Source organism: Carassius gibelio, chromosome B1, assembly GCF_023724105.1.
Source record: "Carassius gibelio isolate Cgi1373 ecotype wild population from Czech Republic chromosome B1, carGib1.2-hapl.c, whole genome shotgun sequence".
Classification (NCBI taxonomy): Eukaryota; Metazoa; Chordata; class Actinopteri; order Cypriniformes; family Cyprinidae; genus Carassius; species Carassius gibelio.
The window spans coordinates 11,732,051-11,750,829 of NC_068396.1; the positions used below are offsets into that span (position 1 = coordinate 11,732,051).

General features: G+C 39.7%; 1 protein-coding gene across 1 annotated transcript; it reads left to right on the plus strand.

Annotated features, from left to right (window-relative positions):
* Positions 1 to 4,969: 4,969 nt before the first annotated feature.
* LOC127949686 (uncharacterized) lies at positions 4,970 to 13,501 on the plus strand. The gene has a single exon (XM_052547146.1). The coding sequence runs from the start codon at positions 6,567 to 6,569 to the stop codon at positions 10,809 to 10,811; it is 4,245 nt and encodes a 1,414-aa protein (XP_052403106.1). The 5' UTR covers positions 4,970 to 6,566; the 3' UTR covers positions 10,812 to 13,501.
* The last annotated feature ends 5,278 nt before the right edge of the window (positions 13,502 to 18,779 follow it).

An 18,779-nucleotide genomic window follows, 5' to 3' on the forward strand; every position in this document is an offset into this window, starting at 1 on the left:
ACTAGATGTTTTGAGGGGTAAGACTGTTGCACAGAAAACTATATAATACATTTTGAACGACATGACATTAGCAACTAATAATGTAGGAAACCACAGATAAATGTGCATAATCAATTGCATGAATGTACAAAAGTACGGAAGTTCTAAGCGGCCATGCATTATAATTTTTTCCCTTTTTGTTTTCTCATTATAACAACTTAATTTTCTCGTTATCTCGACATAATGAAAGTCGTTTTCTCGTTTTAATGACTTATTTTTCTCGTTATCTCGACATAACGAAAGTCGTTTTCTCGTTTTAATTACTTATTTTTCTCGTTATCTCGACATAACGAAAGTCATTTTCTCATTTTAATGACTTATTTTTCTCGTTATCTAGACATAACGGAAGTTTGTTTTCTCGTTATAACGACATGACAGGTTTACTGTTGCTATAGTAACGAACTCAACTTTGACAGGTATCTGATAGACAGCCATGCAGGCGCTCTTACTGTAGCCTATATTTCAGCAAATTTTGCTTCGCCTAGGTAATAACGTCTACAATACTGTACATAAATAAAGGCTGATCAATCACTGTTGATTTTTCCAGAGACAGTACAACAAAGTTTTTTTTTATTTTTGTAATTAACATGTTTAAATGGTAACACCGTGCCATTAGAGCTGCTTGGAATAAACTCACTTTTAATTTTCATTTTATTTGAAATAAAATTATATATAATTTGTAATTTGTAGTAGTCATTATATGATGTGGCAGATATCATGTGTGTTACAAGCTTCTGTTTGAAAAGAGCGTTCATGTGTACGTGTAATGTGTGTGTGTGTGTGTGTAGAAAAAAACTGAATTAAATTATCCTATGCACTTTACATATACATCACATTTCTCATCAATATGGTTAACAATAAAGATTAGTAATAAGGAAAAGAAGCACATGAGCCTACATCGTTAAATCACGGCTTACTGTAGATAAACAGAACATCTCCGCTTATTAACTAAAAATCATGTGCCTAAGAAGCACAAATAAAGATATAGGTGCCAACAGAATACAGTGACGTCAACCTTAGTTTTGATAAGCAGTTATTTTATGACACAGAACGCGTTTGGTGAAACTCATGCATCTAGCAGGAACTTAATACACAAAATAATCATATTGATTCAAGCATTTAACATTTAGAAATTAATTTAATGTCACTTATGAACTACACTGCACAAATTATAGCGATCACGAGGAAGGTCTGCGTACAGTAAAGTGGATAGTAACACAATACCCCATCAGTTATATTCAGGTCTATAGTGCCACCTGCTGGTCAGTTTTGTAACTTCTTAGAGAAAATTAAGTCGTTATAACGAGAAAACGAACTTCGTTATTTCGAGATAACGAGAAAATTAAGTCGTTATAACGAGAAAGCTAACTTCGTTATGTTGAGATAACGAGAAAATTAAGTCGTTATAACGAGTAAACAACCTTCGTTATATCGAGATAACGAGAAAATAAAGTCGTTATAACGAGAAAAAAATTATAATGAATGGCCGCTTAGAACTTCCGTACAAAAGCAATCGCAACTTGTCCAAAAGAATGAGAAACTGGTTTTGTGATGTGTATAAATGACTAGATGATGTGGAGGTTGTACAAGTAGTTTTGAGAATTTCATTTCTGATTTGAGAAATGCACCAAAGTGACTGAGAAAAACTGTAATGGTCATCACTGTTTTTTTTATAAGTGCCTTTTACTTAGGTTAACCCTGATACTGTACTGACACTTCATGCACTTACACAATTTTTTTTTCATTATAAATGGTCATTTTCAAACTGATCATAGAACATTTAAATAAAGTTGGCGCATACACCAAAGTTAAACATATTTAAAATTATTATATTTGTATGTTATATCCTGTAACAGTAATATTGTTTGCAGTTAACCATGTTTCCTAGAAATGGGTACATTTTACTAATCCCAGGGACAGGTTTCAGTTCTCTCCATTTATACATGTAATTTTTAAGCAACTATTTTATGAAAGACAGCTCAAGTAGAAGTGAGACCAAAAAACACCAATCCGTTCAACAGTTCAGCAGCTACAGTAGCATTTTAGTTTTTTTTACGTTTTGTTGTTTAAATGTGTGTTACTCCCCCATGGGAGGTGTTAGACTTTCAAGTAAACACCTTATTTATTCTGCAAAAGCAGAATAAAAGCAGAAAAACCTAAAAAAAAAATGATCACAATTTTCATTTAATGTTTCATGAAAAATAATAAATCATAAAGACTTCTCATAGCGCACAGAGAGGAAATTAGATTAGTTTTCAACTTGTTAAAGAAATGACCACTGGATGGCTGCATTGTACTAAATTTTTCAATTAGTTAAATACTCAAAAGACATTTACACCGTTTAGCATTAACAAAGACTTTTGAAAACAGCCAAAGTGTAAAGTAAGTTAGTACTAAGTAGTATACAACTCATGTTTCCTCAAATAATTAGTACCTAAGAGAAAATACCAAAGCTTCTTACCCACACTGCTCCACTGTGTTTTGTTTGAGTAAAACGTTAAAATGGAGGGGGAAACTATTATTATTATTATTATTATTATTATTATTATTATTATTATTATTATCAATATTGATATTTATGTAGTTTAACAGATTTGATTTTCAAAAGTGATTCCTAAATACATATATTACCGTTTATATATGACCCTGATGGCAGTGCCCTGCTGAAGGTCAGAATAAATTAAACTGTTATGGTCCCAAATGTGAGTTTGTCTGAAATTATCTCTTTGAGCATACAAGATAATAACAATAATAATAATAATAATAATAATAATAATATTATTATTATTATTATTATTATTATTATTATTATTATTATTATTATTAATAATAATAATAATAATAATAATAATAATAATAATAATAATAATATTATTATTATTATTATTATTATTATTATTATTATTATTATTATTAATAATAATAATAATGATAATAATAATAATAATAATAATGATCATAAAAATAAGTCCTACCTTACACAGTGTGGGCTCTATTTTGTCTACACACTAGTTCTAGTTTGGAGTAGCGATGGTATTATTCTATTGTGATTACTGAAGAGGATAAAAAGTTATAGTGAAACCTTTCAAGTGAGTTTGATTAAATTAATTTGCCAGGTCACATTTAGCTTTTTTCTTAAAACGCCATTAAATGGCATGTCTAGTAAGTGGTGTTTGCTAGAAAAGATCCCAATTCGTCGGTTTGCTACTTTCACAATCCTTTGTTTTCTTGCAGGTGTGAGACTGTTAAAACAGATTTGTTTAACAACATTTTTTATTGTATTTTATTACTTATATTAAATATTTTGAATGAACTTGGCAACAATGGCTGCTTAACTGAAATAAACTGAAATAATGGTTGCTCTGATCCAAAACTTTACTATCACCACCAAAACTAGTCTTTAATAAGCTTAAATATTTTCTTTATCCTGTTTTTTTAGCTTAATTTACACTTTGCATCATTGAACTTTAACAGTCTGAATGGTATCTTGGAATATTCTTCTAATCTTTGTACATAGCATACATATAATATCTTTTTCTTTTGTCTAATGCACAGTCATCAACTTTTGTGGTGCCACTAAAAAGAGTTCACTCACTAGGTTATCTTGATCTTCAAACATCCACTCGTATTGTGTAATATACTGTCAAACAAGTGAGTTATTGTTATTAGTGACACCGGTGGCCATTAATTGAGCTGTGGTTAGTAACTTACTGCTAATGTAAAACCAACCTGAATCATTCACATAATAATTATTCTACAGGCCTTTTTTTCATATAACAAGTTTTGTTACATGCTGTTCAGACATCGGCAATAATATTTAATTTAATTTAATACTTGAACATTTTCAGCTTGTCTATAGAAACTAGTAGCAAATAAAGTTCTAGAACAGCTTTTTCTACTGTTCTGTAATAACTAATCCAGATCCAACAGGATGTCATATGATTCACTTGCATCTATAGTTGGCAGTACTATTAACACAGGTGAAGAAAAAGCTTTATTGCCAGGTATGTTTGCTCATACAACAAATATGTTATAGTGACAAAGGCTTCCACATTTACTTATTATATTTTATTATCTCTGTCTTGTCTCGTCTGCTGTTGAAGCCTTTGTCACTATAACATATTCGTTGTATGAGCAAACATACCTGGCAACAAAGCTTTTTCTTCACCTGTGTTAATAGTACTGCCAACTATAGCATATCATAATATTTGCCTAGATGCATGAGTTAACATACCTGGCAATAAAGCTATATATATATACCACTCACACACACACACACACACACACACACACACACACACACACACACACACATATATATATATATATATATATATATATTAGAGGTGGGCATAGATTAATTTTTTAAATCTAGATTAATCTCACTGTGATCTTGAAATTAGATTAATCTAGATTAAAATGGCTCATTCGAATTCTGCAGAAGGCATTCAGAATATGTGTGTTACCCAAATAAAATTGACAAACAGTACGTCTTCGAGAAGGGGTTTATCAAGCTAGGTGGTGCATTAGAAAAGGGGCTCATCTCCTGTTTCCAAAATGTATCACAAAGTGCTTGAAAAAGCTTTAAACTAATTCCACATTGCACAAGGTGCAAACAACATTACTCCTGTTTCACACCAATGTTTAAGTTTTTTTTTTTTTTTTTTCAAGTTTGTAGGTGTCAAGGTACAGAAACCAAATAATTGCACTGGATAGTCTTCAATGTAAAAATGAAATATACAATCCTACATTTATTCAGACACCTTCAACATTTCTCACATTATTACAGTTTTGATATATATATAAAAAAATATATCTGGTTTCTGAATAATTTTTGGTTTGACTGTTAAAACTACAATTTAATTCAGTCAAGAGCAGTGAGTGATTTTCATTTTCATTTTCTTGGATTAACAATGTAGGGGATTTACATTTTTCTAATATGTGGAGACTTTTATTTTGATGTTTGTCGTGGGCGCCGCCATTTTGTAGGTTTTGACGAGTTGCACGGAGAGAGCGAGAGAGCGGAGAAGAGCAGCGGTGAGCTGAAATTGAATGTTGATCTCGGGTAGTCAATCGCGGGAAAAAGTCCCGTTTAGACTCGCGACATATATAAGAGCTGCATGACGTTGCTTCTGAGTCTTCGTGTATATGAACAAGTTTAACGAAGTAAGCGTTAAAATGAGTTTTCTGCCGTGTTCATGCATGAAGCTGGACAAAAGGCCTGTTAGTTTCATTAAGTCTCAGTCACGTAGGAGTTAAACAGTCTTGTGTTTTCTTTGCTTCAAACAGTTTTTGTTTCATTTGTTCAAACGAACTTGAAACATTGAGTGCTGTTACTGATCGTGTGAATTAAAAGGTTCGCTGAGTCATCGGATAGGGTCGTGCGTTGTTTGTCTTCTCATTGTGCCTCCATCAGCTGGGATTGCGGCCTCGTTGAATCAAGCTGCCGTCGTCAGGATCGCGAGGACAATCGCTGAGGGTTAGTGAGTGAAGAAACAGTACCCTGCCATCCATTGGACATCTTTCAGCACCTCATTCATGAACCAAGAGTGGTGATTAAAAATATTTTCCTCTTTTCCTTCTGAAAACTGGTAAGCAAACTGCCATTTTCTGTAAGTGAGTCATCTGAACTGTGAAATCATACAGATATTTTGATGGAACTGTGATCAGTGAATTTTCCTGCGAAGGGATTCATAGTCTTTCTTTTGTGTACATAACTGAACTTTTTGGGACTGTGAACTCCATATATGGATAGATTATAACTTTTCACCTTTCATTTCCTGGATTTTTGAATTGGATCTTGGATTTTTGAGCCGGATTGAAGTGAACTTCAAAGTGTACTTTGTTTGAAAGGTTGAGTTAACTGTGAAACGTTTTGTTTAAGGTTACTTACAATAAGTGACACTGATTCTTACTTTCCTCAGATTGAACTGTAACTGACACAAATCTGTTGATTTTTCATCTCTATTATTTTCAACATTTATTTCACTTTGATTTGTCTACACTTGAAATTGTTTTGTAAACTTTGTGAAAACAAGGAAAACGTAATCATTTAAAATCTTGCAGTACAAATAAATGTAAAATTTGTTTGTTAACTGAAAACTGTTTATGCTAATTTTGAGTCACTTATACTAAGGAGTGGGGGCGTCTTACCTATCCTGTTAGATTCAGGGGAGGGCGGGTTTTGCAGTTAACTTGGTTTACCTCCTGAGTTTTCTACATACACACACTTCAGGTGGCTGCCGTGTATTGAGTAAATCCTGAAGCCCACCTCGCTGATTCTTGAGCATTACACATTGCAACACGATAGACACAACATACAACTAGTCTAACAGTTGTACAAAGACTAAAAGCATTGGGTGGGGGGACTAGGATCCTGTTGCTCACTCAGTCATCCTTAGTATAGTGCTGAATATTTCCCCCCACAAGGCGGTGGCATATTCCCCTCCGCCACATATTGGCGTCACGAACAGGATCAATTCCTGGTTCCTGATTCAGTGTAAGTTCATGGTCCTAGAGCCGACACTATGGCTGAACTGGACGAGTTAAAGAAACAGTTTGAAGAGATGCAAAGGCGTTTCGGTGAGCAGACATGCATGTTAGAGCAAGCCAGAGCCGAACAGAGAGAGGCGCTTTCCCTCGCTAAAACTGTTATTGAACAACAGGCTGCCGCTCAGAGAGCACCATCTACTGTTTACATCCCTAGGGATCGTAAGCTTCCAGAGTTCACCGGATGTCGTTCCAAGCCTGGTGAGTTGAGTATAGAAGAATGGATAAGTTCAATGAAGTCCGCCTTCAAGGTGATGAAAATTCCTGAAGAAGACAGAATTGAGTTTGTTAAGCAGTATTTAAAAGATGAGGCTAAGATGACAGTCAAGATCACACTCAACGGAAAGGAGAAGTCAGTGGATGAGATTTTCGATGCTTTGGATCAGACTTATGGGGACAAACTTCCCATTGGCAGCAGACTGAAAGAGTTTTATGACCGCAAACAAATGCCTGGAGAAACAATCCGTTCTTATGCTTATGACTTGCAGGAGAAGCTAAGTATCATCCAGAGTCGAGAGCCGTCTAGAGTTCCTGATGCTGATGGAGTTTTGAAGGAACAGCTTGTGTTGGGCCTGAAAGACGATTCGCTACGGCGTGAAATGAAGAGGAGAGTTAAAACTGAGAAGGACCTGACATTCATCCAGCTTATGCAGGAAGCTATTACTTGGTCTGAAGAAGAGGAGGTGCAGGTTCCAAGCAATCCGAGAACGAGTACTCGTCCACGTGGTGTCGTTCATGCTACCACTGCAACAGAGAGCTCTTCAGCCCCTCTCACCCTGGAGTCACTCCATGAAGCCATTCAACAGATAGCTGCCCGACAAGAAGAACTGTTTCAGATGGTAAACAGCAAAGAAAAATTGAAACCTGCAGTGAAGGAAAACAAGGCAAAAAGTGCACCTTTGAAAGATAGTGAAGGAAGGTACATCTGTTATACGTGTGGTAAGCCAGGACACACAAGCCGACGTTGTCTTCAGAGCAGAGAAAACTCTAGTAGAGTGCAACCTAACACAGCAGAGATAGAAAAGACAGCTGACAGAGACACTTCAGTGCTAGAGAGTCCAGGTCCATCTGTTATAAGAAGTCATACTGCAGACTGTGATACAGAGAACGTTTCCAAGTCACTTTGTGAAAGTGCTTTTGGTGATTGTATAACCATTGAGGTGAAAATTGCGGGAATCAGAACAATCTGTCTCTTGGACACAGGGTCAGAAGTGACTACTATCACCGAGTCACATTTTAAGAATCACTTTGGAGAAGTTGTTCTGTCGTCTGCCAACTGGGTCCGACTTACAGCAGCAAATGGCCTAGACATTCCCATCATTGGATGTCTGGAAGCAGACATAGAGTGTTTTGGGAAGACGTTGCATGAAAAGTGCGTGTTTGTGATCAAAGAGAGCGATTCTAATGGGACAGAATTGAAAGGATTGCCTGGCATTATTGGGATGAATGTGTTGAGTGAAGTTAATGATCTATTCATGACTACTAAAGACATGAAGAAGATGGACAGGTATAGCCATGGTTTTAGGGAGGCAAAAGTCCAGCGAGTTTTAGCTAACATAAAGATGCAGACTGAGGCACTGAGTTGTGGTGACAAGATTGGCTTTGTGAAGGTTGCTGGGAAGCAATCAGTAACTATTCCACCATTCAGTGAACGTGTTTTAGAAGGCCGCTGCAGGATACCACCAAAAGTGAGCTGTCAAGTGTTGGTTGAGGCCTCGTCAAATGTCAGTTTGCCTAAGAGTGTTCTGATTGCTAATGTGCTTGCTAAGACTGCCGATGGTAAAGTTCCAGTCAGAGTGTTAAATTCTAGTGAAAAGCCTGTAAAGCTCCCACCACGATGTAGGATCGCAGCACTGTCCAAGCCCCAGGAAGTTCTGCCAAGGGTGCTCGTCGAGTTTGAGGAAAAAGAGAATGCTTTGCATGTTAAAGCTGTGCAGCAACATAAGGTGAAGGCAGAGATAAGCACTTCAGAACAGCTGCCAGTTCCAGTGCAAATTAATCTAGAGAACCTCACAGAAACACAACGTTGCAAACTCCAAAACTTACTGGCTAAGCACAGTGATGTGTTTTCAAAGAACGATTGTGACTTCGGTTATACAACTGCTGTCACACATAGTGTCCCAACAGGAGATGCTCCTCCCATTAAGCAAAGACATCGCAGAATCCCACCTCAGGTTTTTCAGGAAGTGAAAAAACATGTTCAAGATTTAGTATCTCAAGGTATTCTCAGAGAAAGCTGTAGCCCATGGGCATCTCCAGCTGTGATTGTGATCAAGAAGGATGGCAGCGTACGCTTTTGCTGTGATTACAGAAGGTTGAATAAAGTGACCTGCAAAGATGCTTATCCTCTCCCTCGTGTGGAGGAATCGTTGGATGCCTTGGGAAATGCACAGCTGTTCTCCACACTTGATCTTACCTCCGGGTATTTCCAAGTAGCGATGAGTGAGGAGGATAGAACAAAGACGGCGGTCACCACTCCCTTTGGACTGTTTGAATGGACCAGGATGCCATTTGGACTTTGCAATGCACCTGCAACATTCCAGCGTCTGATGGGGGTGGTGCTCGGTGATCTAACGTTTGACATACTGCTCATCTACCTTGATGACATCATTGTTTTTTCGAAAGACTTCGAAACCCATTGTCAAAGACTGGAAATAGTATTCAATCGATTGAGACAGCATGGTTTGAAACTGAAACCCAGCAAGTGTTTCCTTTTGAAACCCGAAGTGAAATTCTTGGGTCACCTTATTTCTTCCCAGGGAATAAAGGTGGATGGAGAGAAAACTCAGGTTTTGGAATCCTGGCCTGCACCCACGAATGTCAGAGAGTTAAGACAGATCCTTGGATTCATGAGTTACTACAGGAGGTTTGTTCCTGGTTTTGCTCAGTTAGCCCGGCCCCTTCATGCCCTGGTTGGTAAAGGAGGGAAAGAGAAAATCATTGAACCCCTTAACTGGACAACAGAATGTCAAACTGCATTTGACAAACTCAAGCAGTGTTTAATGTCTCCGCCAGTTCTCGCGTACCCAGATTTCAGTCAGTCTTTTGTACTCACAACTGATGGAAGCCTGCATGGTCTTGGAGCTGTGTTAAGTCAACGACAAGGAGGGGTTGAGCGTGTGATTGCGTATGCAAGTCGGGGTCTTCGTGGATCAGAAAAGAATGATAGAAATTACAGTGCTTTCAAGCTAGAGCTACTTGCCTTGAAATGGGCTGTAACTGAAAAGTTCAAAGAATACCTGATCTACTCCAAGTTCTCTGTGATAACTGATCACAACCCTTTGCGCTACTTGGCGACCGCTAATTTAGGAGCTGTTGAACAACGGTGGATAGCTCAGTTGTCAGAATTTGATTTTGAAGTCTACTACAAACCAGGACGGCAAAACACAAATGCCGATGTGTTATCACGGATTCCATCCAGTGAGGAGCCTGAGCAAGAGGACTCTGCTAAAGACTTCATTAGGATGAATTCAGATGAAGTGCGTGCATGTTTATGGCCAGTTGCCAACAAGCATCAGATAGTACAAGCATCGGTTCAGGTATCAGTGACAAGGAAAGTCCCCGGATATAGCTGGAGTGATATAGAAGAGCAACAAAAGATCGACCCTCATATAGCTCCTATATACCGTGCTGTACTAACCAACAAGAACTTGAGTCCAGTTGAGCAACGCAATATGGATGTTGAGTTAAAAAAGCTTTCTAGACAATTCACACGACTCAAGCTTAAAAAAGGAGTGATGTTCCGTTCCATCTTTGATCCCCGGGACGGAGAAGAAATTTGTCAATTAGTGGTTCCAGAACCCTTGCGTTACAAAGTGTACGAGAGTCAGCATGATCATTGTGGCCATTTTGGAGAAAGAAGCACGCTGGAGCGCATGAGGCGGAGCTATTACTGGCCGACAATGAGTAAGGATATTCAAAACTGGATTCAGGAATGCAAGAGATGTGCCCTTGCTAAAGACGTTTTTCCTAAAATACGAGCCCCAATGACATGTACTAATGTATCTGCCCCGCTGGAAGTCCTTGCTATGGATTATACAGTCTTGGAGGAATCTTTGGGAGGATATGAAAATGTCCTCGTCCTAACTGACATGTTTACTCGTTTCACGGTAGCCAACCAGAAATCAGACCGCTCATACCACTGCAAAAGCCCTTGTGCAGCATTGGTTTGTCCACTACGGCTGTCCTGCACGACTACATTCCGACCAAGGTCGATGTTTTGAAGCGAATGTCATCAAAGAACTGTGTAAAGTCTATGGAATCGGAAAGAGTCGCACCACTCCGTATCATCCACAGGGTAACTCCCAGTGCGAAAGATTTAATAGAACCATGCATGATATGCTAAGGATGTTACCCCCGGAAAAGAAAAGGAATTGGAAACAGTATCTGCCCGAGTTGGCGATGGCATACAATAGCCGAATCCACACTTCAACTGGCTATTCGCCATTCTATTTAATGTTTGGGAGGGATGCCAGAATGCCGATGGATATCCTGAATGGGAGAGACTTGGAGGACAGTAGAGCTGACAATCTTGATGATTGGGTGAAAAACCATCATGATAGATTAAAGACCGCTGTTGAAGTAGCCAACTCAGCAGCACAGGAAGCTTCAAGGCGAAGAAAAAGAGCTTATGATCGGAAATCGCATGCCGCACTTATGAGACCTGGTGACCGTGTTCTGTTACGGAATCATTCACATAGGGGAAGGAATAAGATACAAGACCATTGGGAACCCTTGCCTTACACTGTAGTGAAACAGAATCACGCAGACACTCCAGTTTACACCATTCGCCCAGAGAAAGGGGGCCCATGTAAAGTTGTACATAGGGATCAACTCAAGCCTTGCACTTTTCAGTCATCACTACCACCTTGCACATCTAGACGTGAATCTAGAGCACACATAGGTCAGGCACACACTGATTCAGAAGATTCTGATGTTCTTCCAGTCCCTGTTGTTACATTTGCACCCGCTACACTCACAGACACACAAGGTAGAAGGGCAGGTGGGGATGAATCAGAGATAGGTATCAGGGACCATGTCGATGAAATGTCAGCTGATGATTCAGTAGAACAGTCTGTACTTGAGTCTATGAGTTCAGGTGGCTCCGAAGCTGAAAGTGAAAATGAAAGTATTACTGAACCTAGACGTTCACAGCGTTTGAACAGAGGTACTTTACCCGTTAGGTATAGGACTGACTATGTCTTGAAATAAGCTTATGTCAACCTGAAGGTTTGTATGTTTCTTTTAATATGAAGGTTTTTCAATCTTGCTAATTGAAAGTGTTTAATTGCTGTACTTGATGTTTTCTTGTGTGGAAAGAATATTTACCTGCTATTCTCTGTCATTTATTTTTCAGGACTGAGTTGCTGAATGGAAGTCCGGTGGCATGGCAGGGTTTAGCAGGGGGGAATGTAGGGGATTTACATTTTTCTAATATGTGGAGACTTTTATTTTGATGTTTGTCGTGGGCGCCGCCATTTTGTAGGTTTTGACGAGTTGCACGGAGAGAGCGAGAGAGCGGAGAAGAGCAGCGGTGAGCTGAAATTGAATGTTGATCTCGGGTAGTCAATCGCGGGAAAAAGTCCCGTTTAGACTCGCGACATATATAAGAGCTGCATGACGTTGCTTCTGAGTCTTCGTGTATATGAACAAGTTTAACGAAGTAAGCGTTAAAATGAGTTTTCTGCCGTGTTCATGCATGAAGCTGGACAAAAGGCCTGTTAGTTTCATTAAGTCTCAGTCACGTAGGAGTTAAACAGTCTTGTGTTTTCTTTGCTTCAAACAGTTTTTGTTTCATTTGTTCAAACGAACTTGAAACATTGAGTGCTGTTACTGATCGTGTGAATTAAAAGGTTCGCTGAGTCATCGGATAGGGTCGTGCGTTGTTTGTCTTCTCATTGTGCCTCCATCAGCTGGGATTGCGGCCTCGTTGAATCAAGCTGCCGTCGTCAGGATCGCGAGGACAATCGCTGAGGGTTAGTGAGTGAAGAAACAGTACCCTGCCATCCATTGGACATCTTTCAGCACCTCATTCATGAACCAAGAGTGGTGATTAAAAATATTTTCCTCTTTTCCTTCTGAAAACTGGTAAGCAAACTGCCATTTTCTGTAAGTGAGTCATCTGAACTGTGAAATCATACAGATATTTTGATGGAACTGTGATCAGTGAATTTTCCTGCGAAGGGATTCATAGTCTTTCTTTTGTGTACATAACTGAACTTTTTGGGACTGTGAACTCCATATATGGATAGAGTATAACTTTTCACCTTTCATTTCCTGGATTTTTGAATTGGATCTTGGATTTTTGAGCCGGATTGAAGTGAACTTCAAAGTGTACTTTGTTTGAAAGGTTGAGTTAACTGTGAAACGTTTTGTTTAAGGTTACTTACAATAAGTGACACTGATTCTTACTTTCCTCAGATTGAACTGTAACTGACACAAATCTGTTGATTTTTCATCTCTATTATTTTCAACATTTATTTCACTTTGATTTGTCTACACTTGAAATTGTTTTGTAAACTTTGTGAAAACAAGGAAAACGTAATCATTTAAAATCTTGCAGTACAAATAAATGTAAAATTTGTTTGTTAACTGAAAACTGTTTATGCTAATTTTGAGTCACTTATACTAAGGAGTGGGGGCGTCTTACCTATCCTGTTAGATTCAGGGGAGGGCGGGTTTTGCAGTTAACTTGGTTTACCTCCTGAGTTTTCTACATACACACACTTCAGGTGGCTGCCGTGTATTGAGTAAATCCTGAAGCCCACCTCGCTGATTCTTGAGCATTACACATTGCAACACGATAGACACAACATACAACTAGTCTAACAGTTGTACAAAGACTAAAAGCATTGGGTGGGGGGACTAGGATCCTGTTGCTCACTCAGTCATCCTTAGTATAGTGCTGAATATTTCCCCCCACAAGGCGGTGGCATATTCCCCTCCGCCACAATTAGCAGCCAGTAGCTAAATTAGGCACGGTCACTTTAAGAGACCATGAACGCATCCAATATAATACACATCCCATTTTTTTCCTCAACTGTTTACTTTCACTTAAGAAATAACTGACATTTTTTTCGAGCATAATTTCCAAGGTGGATATTTTGACATATTTTGTATGTATTTGTCGGCACAAGAGCAAAAATAAGCAAATTCGATGTTCTAGTGTTTTGAGACGCCTTTCTCTGCGTGAGCCCTGAACACCAGAACACCGTGGTGTTGAATTGGGCTCTTTCACATCTTTTTGTTTGTTCAAACTGCGATTTGCATTTGTTCGTTCGGGTGCAGGAGGGACTTCGAGGTGAACTTCGCAGAAGAGAGCTCGGTTCAGTGTCGCTGTCCGTGATACGCGGCTCTCTCTCTCTCTCTCTCTCGTGCGTACGGCACGCGCTACTCTGTTCAGCTTTTCCGCGTCTTGTGTTTGGATGCTTTAATGTTTAAATCGACAAGCGGTACGGCTTAACAACACGTGAGAAGATAAGCTTTTTGGCCCATCAACTGTCCTGAGCATCTTTTTAGGCTGGCCTCAGCCAGTCGGTTATATAAAATATCAAGGTGAAAGTCATCATAGCTCGCTTAGTATAGACCCAGCTCCCAACCCAACTTTGAGAATAGATTAACGGCGATATATTTTTTTTTTATCGCCCCATAAGAGTCTCGCTTTAACGCAGCACGTTAACGGCAATAATGGCCCACCACTAATATATATATATATATATATATATATATATATGTATATATATGGTACAGACCAAAAGTTTGGACACACCTTCTCATTCAGTGCAGTGCTCGATGGCGCCGCGCATGGCTGCTTCAGTGCTTGGCTCTCCAGTGTTTGTACTGTTTTTGTTCGTTTTTCCTGTTTTTTGTTTAACAAACACTATCAGTTTCACCAGGGATGAACTGCTGAACATTCGGCAGAACACACCACAAGATCTTTTACCAGATTTAAATTATTCAGACGTTTTACTGAACGTTGTTATCGGAGGAGCGGCGGCGCTGATCAAGCGCTTCAGGACGCGCAGACGGGGGAAGCGAGCGGGAGCGCTCGTCAGACTCAGGAAGCGCGGATTTCGAACGCCGTTGCCTAGCATCCATCTGGCAAATCTCCGCTCTCTACCTAACAAAACAGACGAACTCCTTTTGCTCTCTCGGACAAATAAGGATTTCTCTCACTCTGCTGCTCTGTGTTTCACGGAAACCTGGCTGAATGACGCCATACCGGACAGCGCGCTCCATCTGCCGGGCTTTCAGCTGTTCAGAGCGGATCGCGAATCAGAGTCTACTCGGAAATCGCGCGGCGGCGGGACATGCTTTTACATCAATGAGCGATGGTGTAGAGATGTAACTGTGTTAAAGAAGATGTGCTGTCCTGATTTAGAAATGCAGTTTGTCAACTGCAAGCCGTTCTATTCGCCGCGGGAGTTTCATTCGTTCATTCTGGTTAGTGTTTACATCCATCCGCAAGCGCACGTGAGCTCAGCTTTACAGAAACTCGCTGATCAGATCACAGAGACAGAACAACAACACCCGGACTCTGTTTTAATCATTCTTGGGGACTTTAATAAAGCCAATCTTTCCCGTGAACTGCCAAAATACAGACAGCATGTTACATGTCCCACCAGAGACAGTAATATATTGGATCACTGCTACACCACAATAAAGGATGCATATCACTCTGTTCCACGAGCTGCTTTGGGAAATTCTGATCACTGTCTGATTCATCTTATACCATCCTACAAACAGAAACTTAAATCTGCTAAACCTGTAGTAAGGACTGTGAAGAGATGGTCCAGCGAAACGGAGCAGGATTTACAATCTTGTTTTGACCTCACTGATTGGAGTGTTTTTGAAGCTGCTACCACAGATCTGGACGAACTCACAGAGACTGTAACATCCTATATTAGTTTCTGTGAGGATGTTTGCATTCCTACCAGGACTTATTTAACATTCAACAACGATAAGCCATGGTTTACAGTAAAACTCAGACATCTTCGTCAGGCCAAAGAGGATGCCTACAGAAATGGGGACAGGGTCTTGTACAATCAGGCCAGGAACACACTGAACAAAGAGATCAGAGCGGCTAAAAAGACCTACGCTAAAAAGTTGGAAGACCAGTTTTCTTCCAACGACTCAACTTCAGTTTGGAGAGGACTGAGGGCCATCACAAACTACAAGACACCATCCCCTTGCACTGAGGCTAATCAACGGCTTGCTAACGACCTGAATGAGTTTTATTGCAGATTTGAAACCCCCAACACCCATTCTGACCATCTCCCTGCACAACCATTAACACCTCCTGCAATCCCCCGTTCCACACCTACTACTCTTCAAATCTGTGAAGATGATGTGCGCCAGGTCTTCAAGAAGAACAAAAGAAGAAAAGCACCAGGCCCAGATGGTGTTACACCAGCCTGTCTGAGAATCTGTGCTGACAAGCTGGCCCCCATCTTTTCACAGATCTTCAACAGATCTCTGGAGTTGTGTGAAGTACCTTCCTGCTTCAAACGCTCCACCATCATCCCCATCCCAAAGAAACCCAAGATAACAGGACTTAACGACTACAGGCCTGTGGCTCTAACATCTGTCGTCATGAAGTCGTTTGAAAAACTGGTTCTGGGTTATCTGAAGGACATCACTGGACCCTTACTGGACCCCCTGCAGTTTGCTTACAGAGCAAACAGGTCCGTGGATGATGCAATCAACATAGGATTGCACTTCATCCTGCAACATCTGGACAAAACAGGGACTTATGTGAGGATCCTGTTTGTGGACTTTAGTTCGGCTTTCAACACCATCATCCCAACAACCCTCCAGACCAAACTGACCCAGCTCTCTGTTCCTAGCTCTATCTGTCGGTGGATCACCAGCTTTCTGACAGACAGGCAACAGTTAGTGAGACTGGGGAAATTCACATCAAACAGCTGCTCCACCAACACTGGCGCCCCTCAGGGATGTGTTCTCTCCCCTCTGCTCTTCTCCCTGTACACCAATGACTGCACCTCTAAAGACCCCTCTGTCAAGCTCCTGAAGTTTGCAGATGACACTACAGTCATCGGCCTCATCCAGGACGGTGATGAGTCTGCTTACAGACAAGAGGTTGAGCAGCTGGCTGTCTGGTGCAGTCTTAACAACCTGGAGCTGAACACGCTCAAAACAGTGGAGATGATCGTGGACTTTAGGAGAAACCCACCTGCACTTTCCCCACTCACCATCATGAACAGCACTGTGACTGCAGTGGAGTCATTCAGATTCCTGGGAACCACCATCTCTCAGGACCTGAAGTGGGACAATCACATTGACTCCATTGTAAAAAAGGCCCAACAAAGGTTGTATTTCCTTCGCCAGCTGAGGAAGTTTAACTTGCCACAGGAGCTGCTGAAACAGTTCTACTCAGCCGTCATTGAGTCTGTACTGTGTACTTCTATAACTGTCTGGTTTGGCTCAGCAACAAAATCGGACATCAGAAGACTACAGAGAACTGTTCGGACTGCTGAAAGGATTATTGGTGCTCCCCTGCCCACCCTTCAAGAACTGTATACATCCAGAGTGAGGAAAAGGGCTCATAAAATCACTCTGGATCCCTCACATCCAAGTCACCCCATTTTTGAACTTTTGCCATCTGGCCGGCGTCTCAGAGCCGCAAATACCAGAACAGCAAGGCACAAAAACAGTTTCTTCCCCCAGGCAATCTACCTCATGAACAGTTAAATGTTCCTCACTTATGCTTATGCAAACAAAATTGCAACATCCTTATATTTATTTGTTACCCCTCCATCCTAGTACATCCCTGCATCTTTTTCAATCCTATCCCATTTTCATTTATAGCACAATTGTTTATACACTTATTTATTTGGCTACATTTTTTTTTTTTTTTGTCTGTGTTGTTGTTGTCTCTGTGTACTGGAAGCTTATGTCACTAAAACAAATTCCTTGTATGCGCAAACATACTTGGCAATAAAGCTCTTTCTGATTCTGATTCTGATTCATTCAAAGAGTTTTCTTTATTTTCATGACTATGAAAATTGTAGAGTCACACTGAACGCATCAAGGGCTATTTGACCAAGAAGGAGAGTGATGGGTTGCTATGCCAGATGACCTGGCCTGAACCCAATCGAGATGGTTTAGGGGTGAGCTGGACTGCAGACTGAAGGCAAAAGGGCCAACAAGTGCTAAGCATCTCTCGGGGAACTCCTTCAAGACTGTTGGAAAACCATTTCAGGGAGTGAGAAGATGTGTCCAAACTTTTGGTCTATACTATATATATATATATATATATATATATATATATATATATATATATATATATATATATATATATATATATATATATATATATATAAAATAAGTGTTTTTAAGTGTTTTGATCAAAACACTTGAACATTTAATTTGCTTATTTTTGCTCTAATGCCTACAAATATATATAAAATATGTCAAAATATCCACCTTGGAAATTATGCTCGAAAAAAACTGTCAGTTATTTCTTAGGTGAAAGTAAACAGTTGAGGGAAAAATGGGATGTGTATATTATATTGGATGCTGTCATCATCTCTTAAAGTGACCGCGCCTAATTTAGCTACTGGCTGCTGTAATGTTAATCCAAGAAAATAAAAGTCACTCACTGCTCTTGACTACTTTGTAGTTTTAACAGTCAAACCAAAAATTATTCAGGCACCAGATATATTTTTTGATATATATAGCAAAACTTTAATAATGTGAGAAATGTTGAAGGTGTCTGAATAAATGTAGGTTTCACTGTATATTTAATTTTTACATTGAAGATCCATTGCCTTTTTACATTTAATTATTTAGTTTCTGTACCTTGACACCTACAAACTTGAAAAAAACGTAAACATTGTGAAAATAGCACAAATAAATAAAAATAAACTAACATACAAATTAAACAATTTCAAACAGGGCCCACAGGTACAACCTTCACCGGGTCCCCGCTGACCCCAGCTACGGCCCTGCTCATGCCTGTTTCACACATACTCCATCTGCAGTGCGTATGCAGTCTGTGTGCATTATGTATGTGGTGTAGCACGGACTGGATGTGCTTTCACACAGGACGCGTTTGCAGTTCGCTACTCGGTACATAACGATTGCTGCACTGCTGCAGATGCAATGCTTTTGGAATGCAACTGGAATCCGTTAACATGGGTGCATAAAAAATATGCAACCATATATATGCA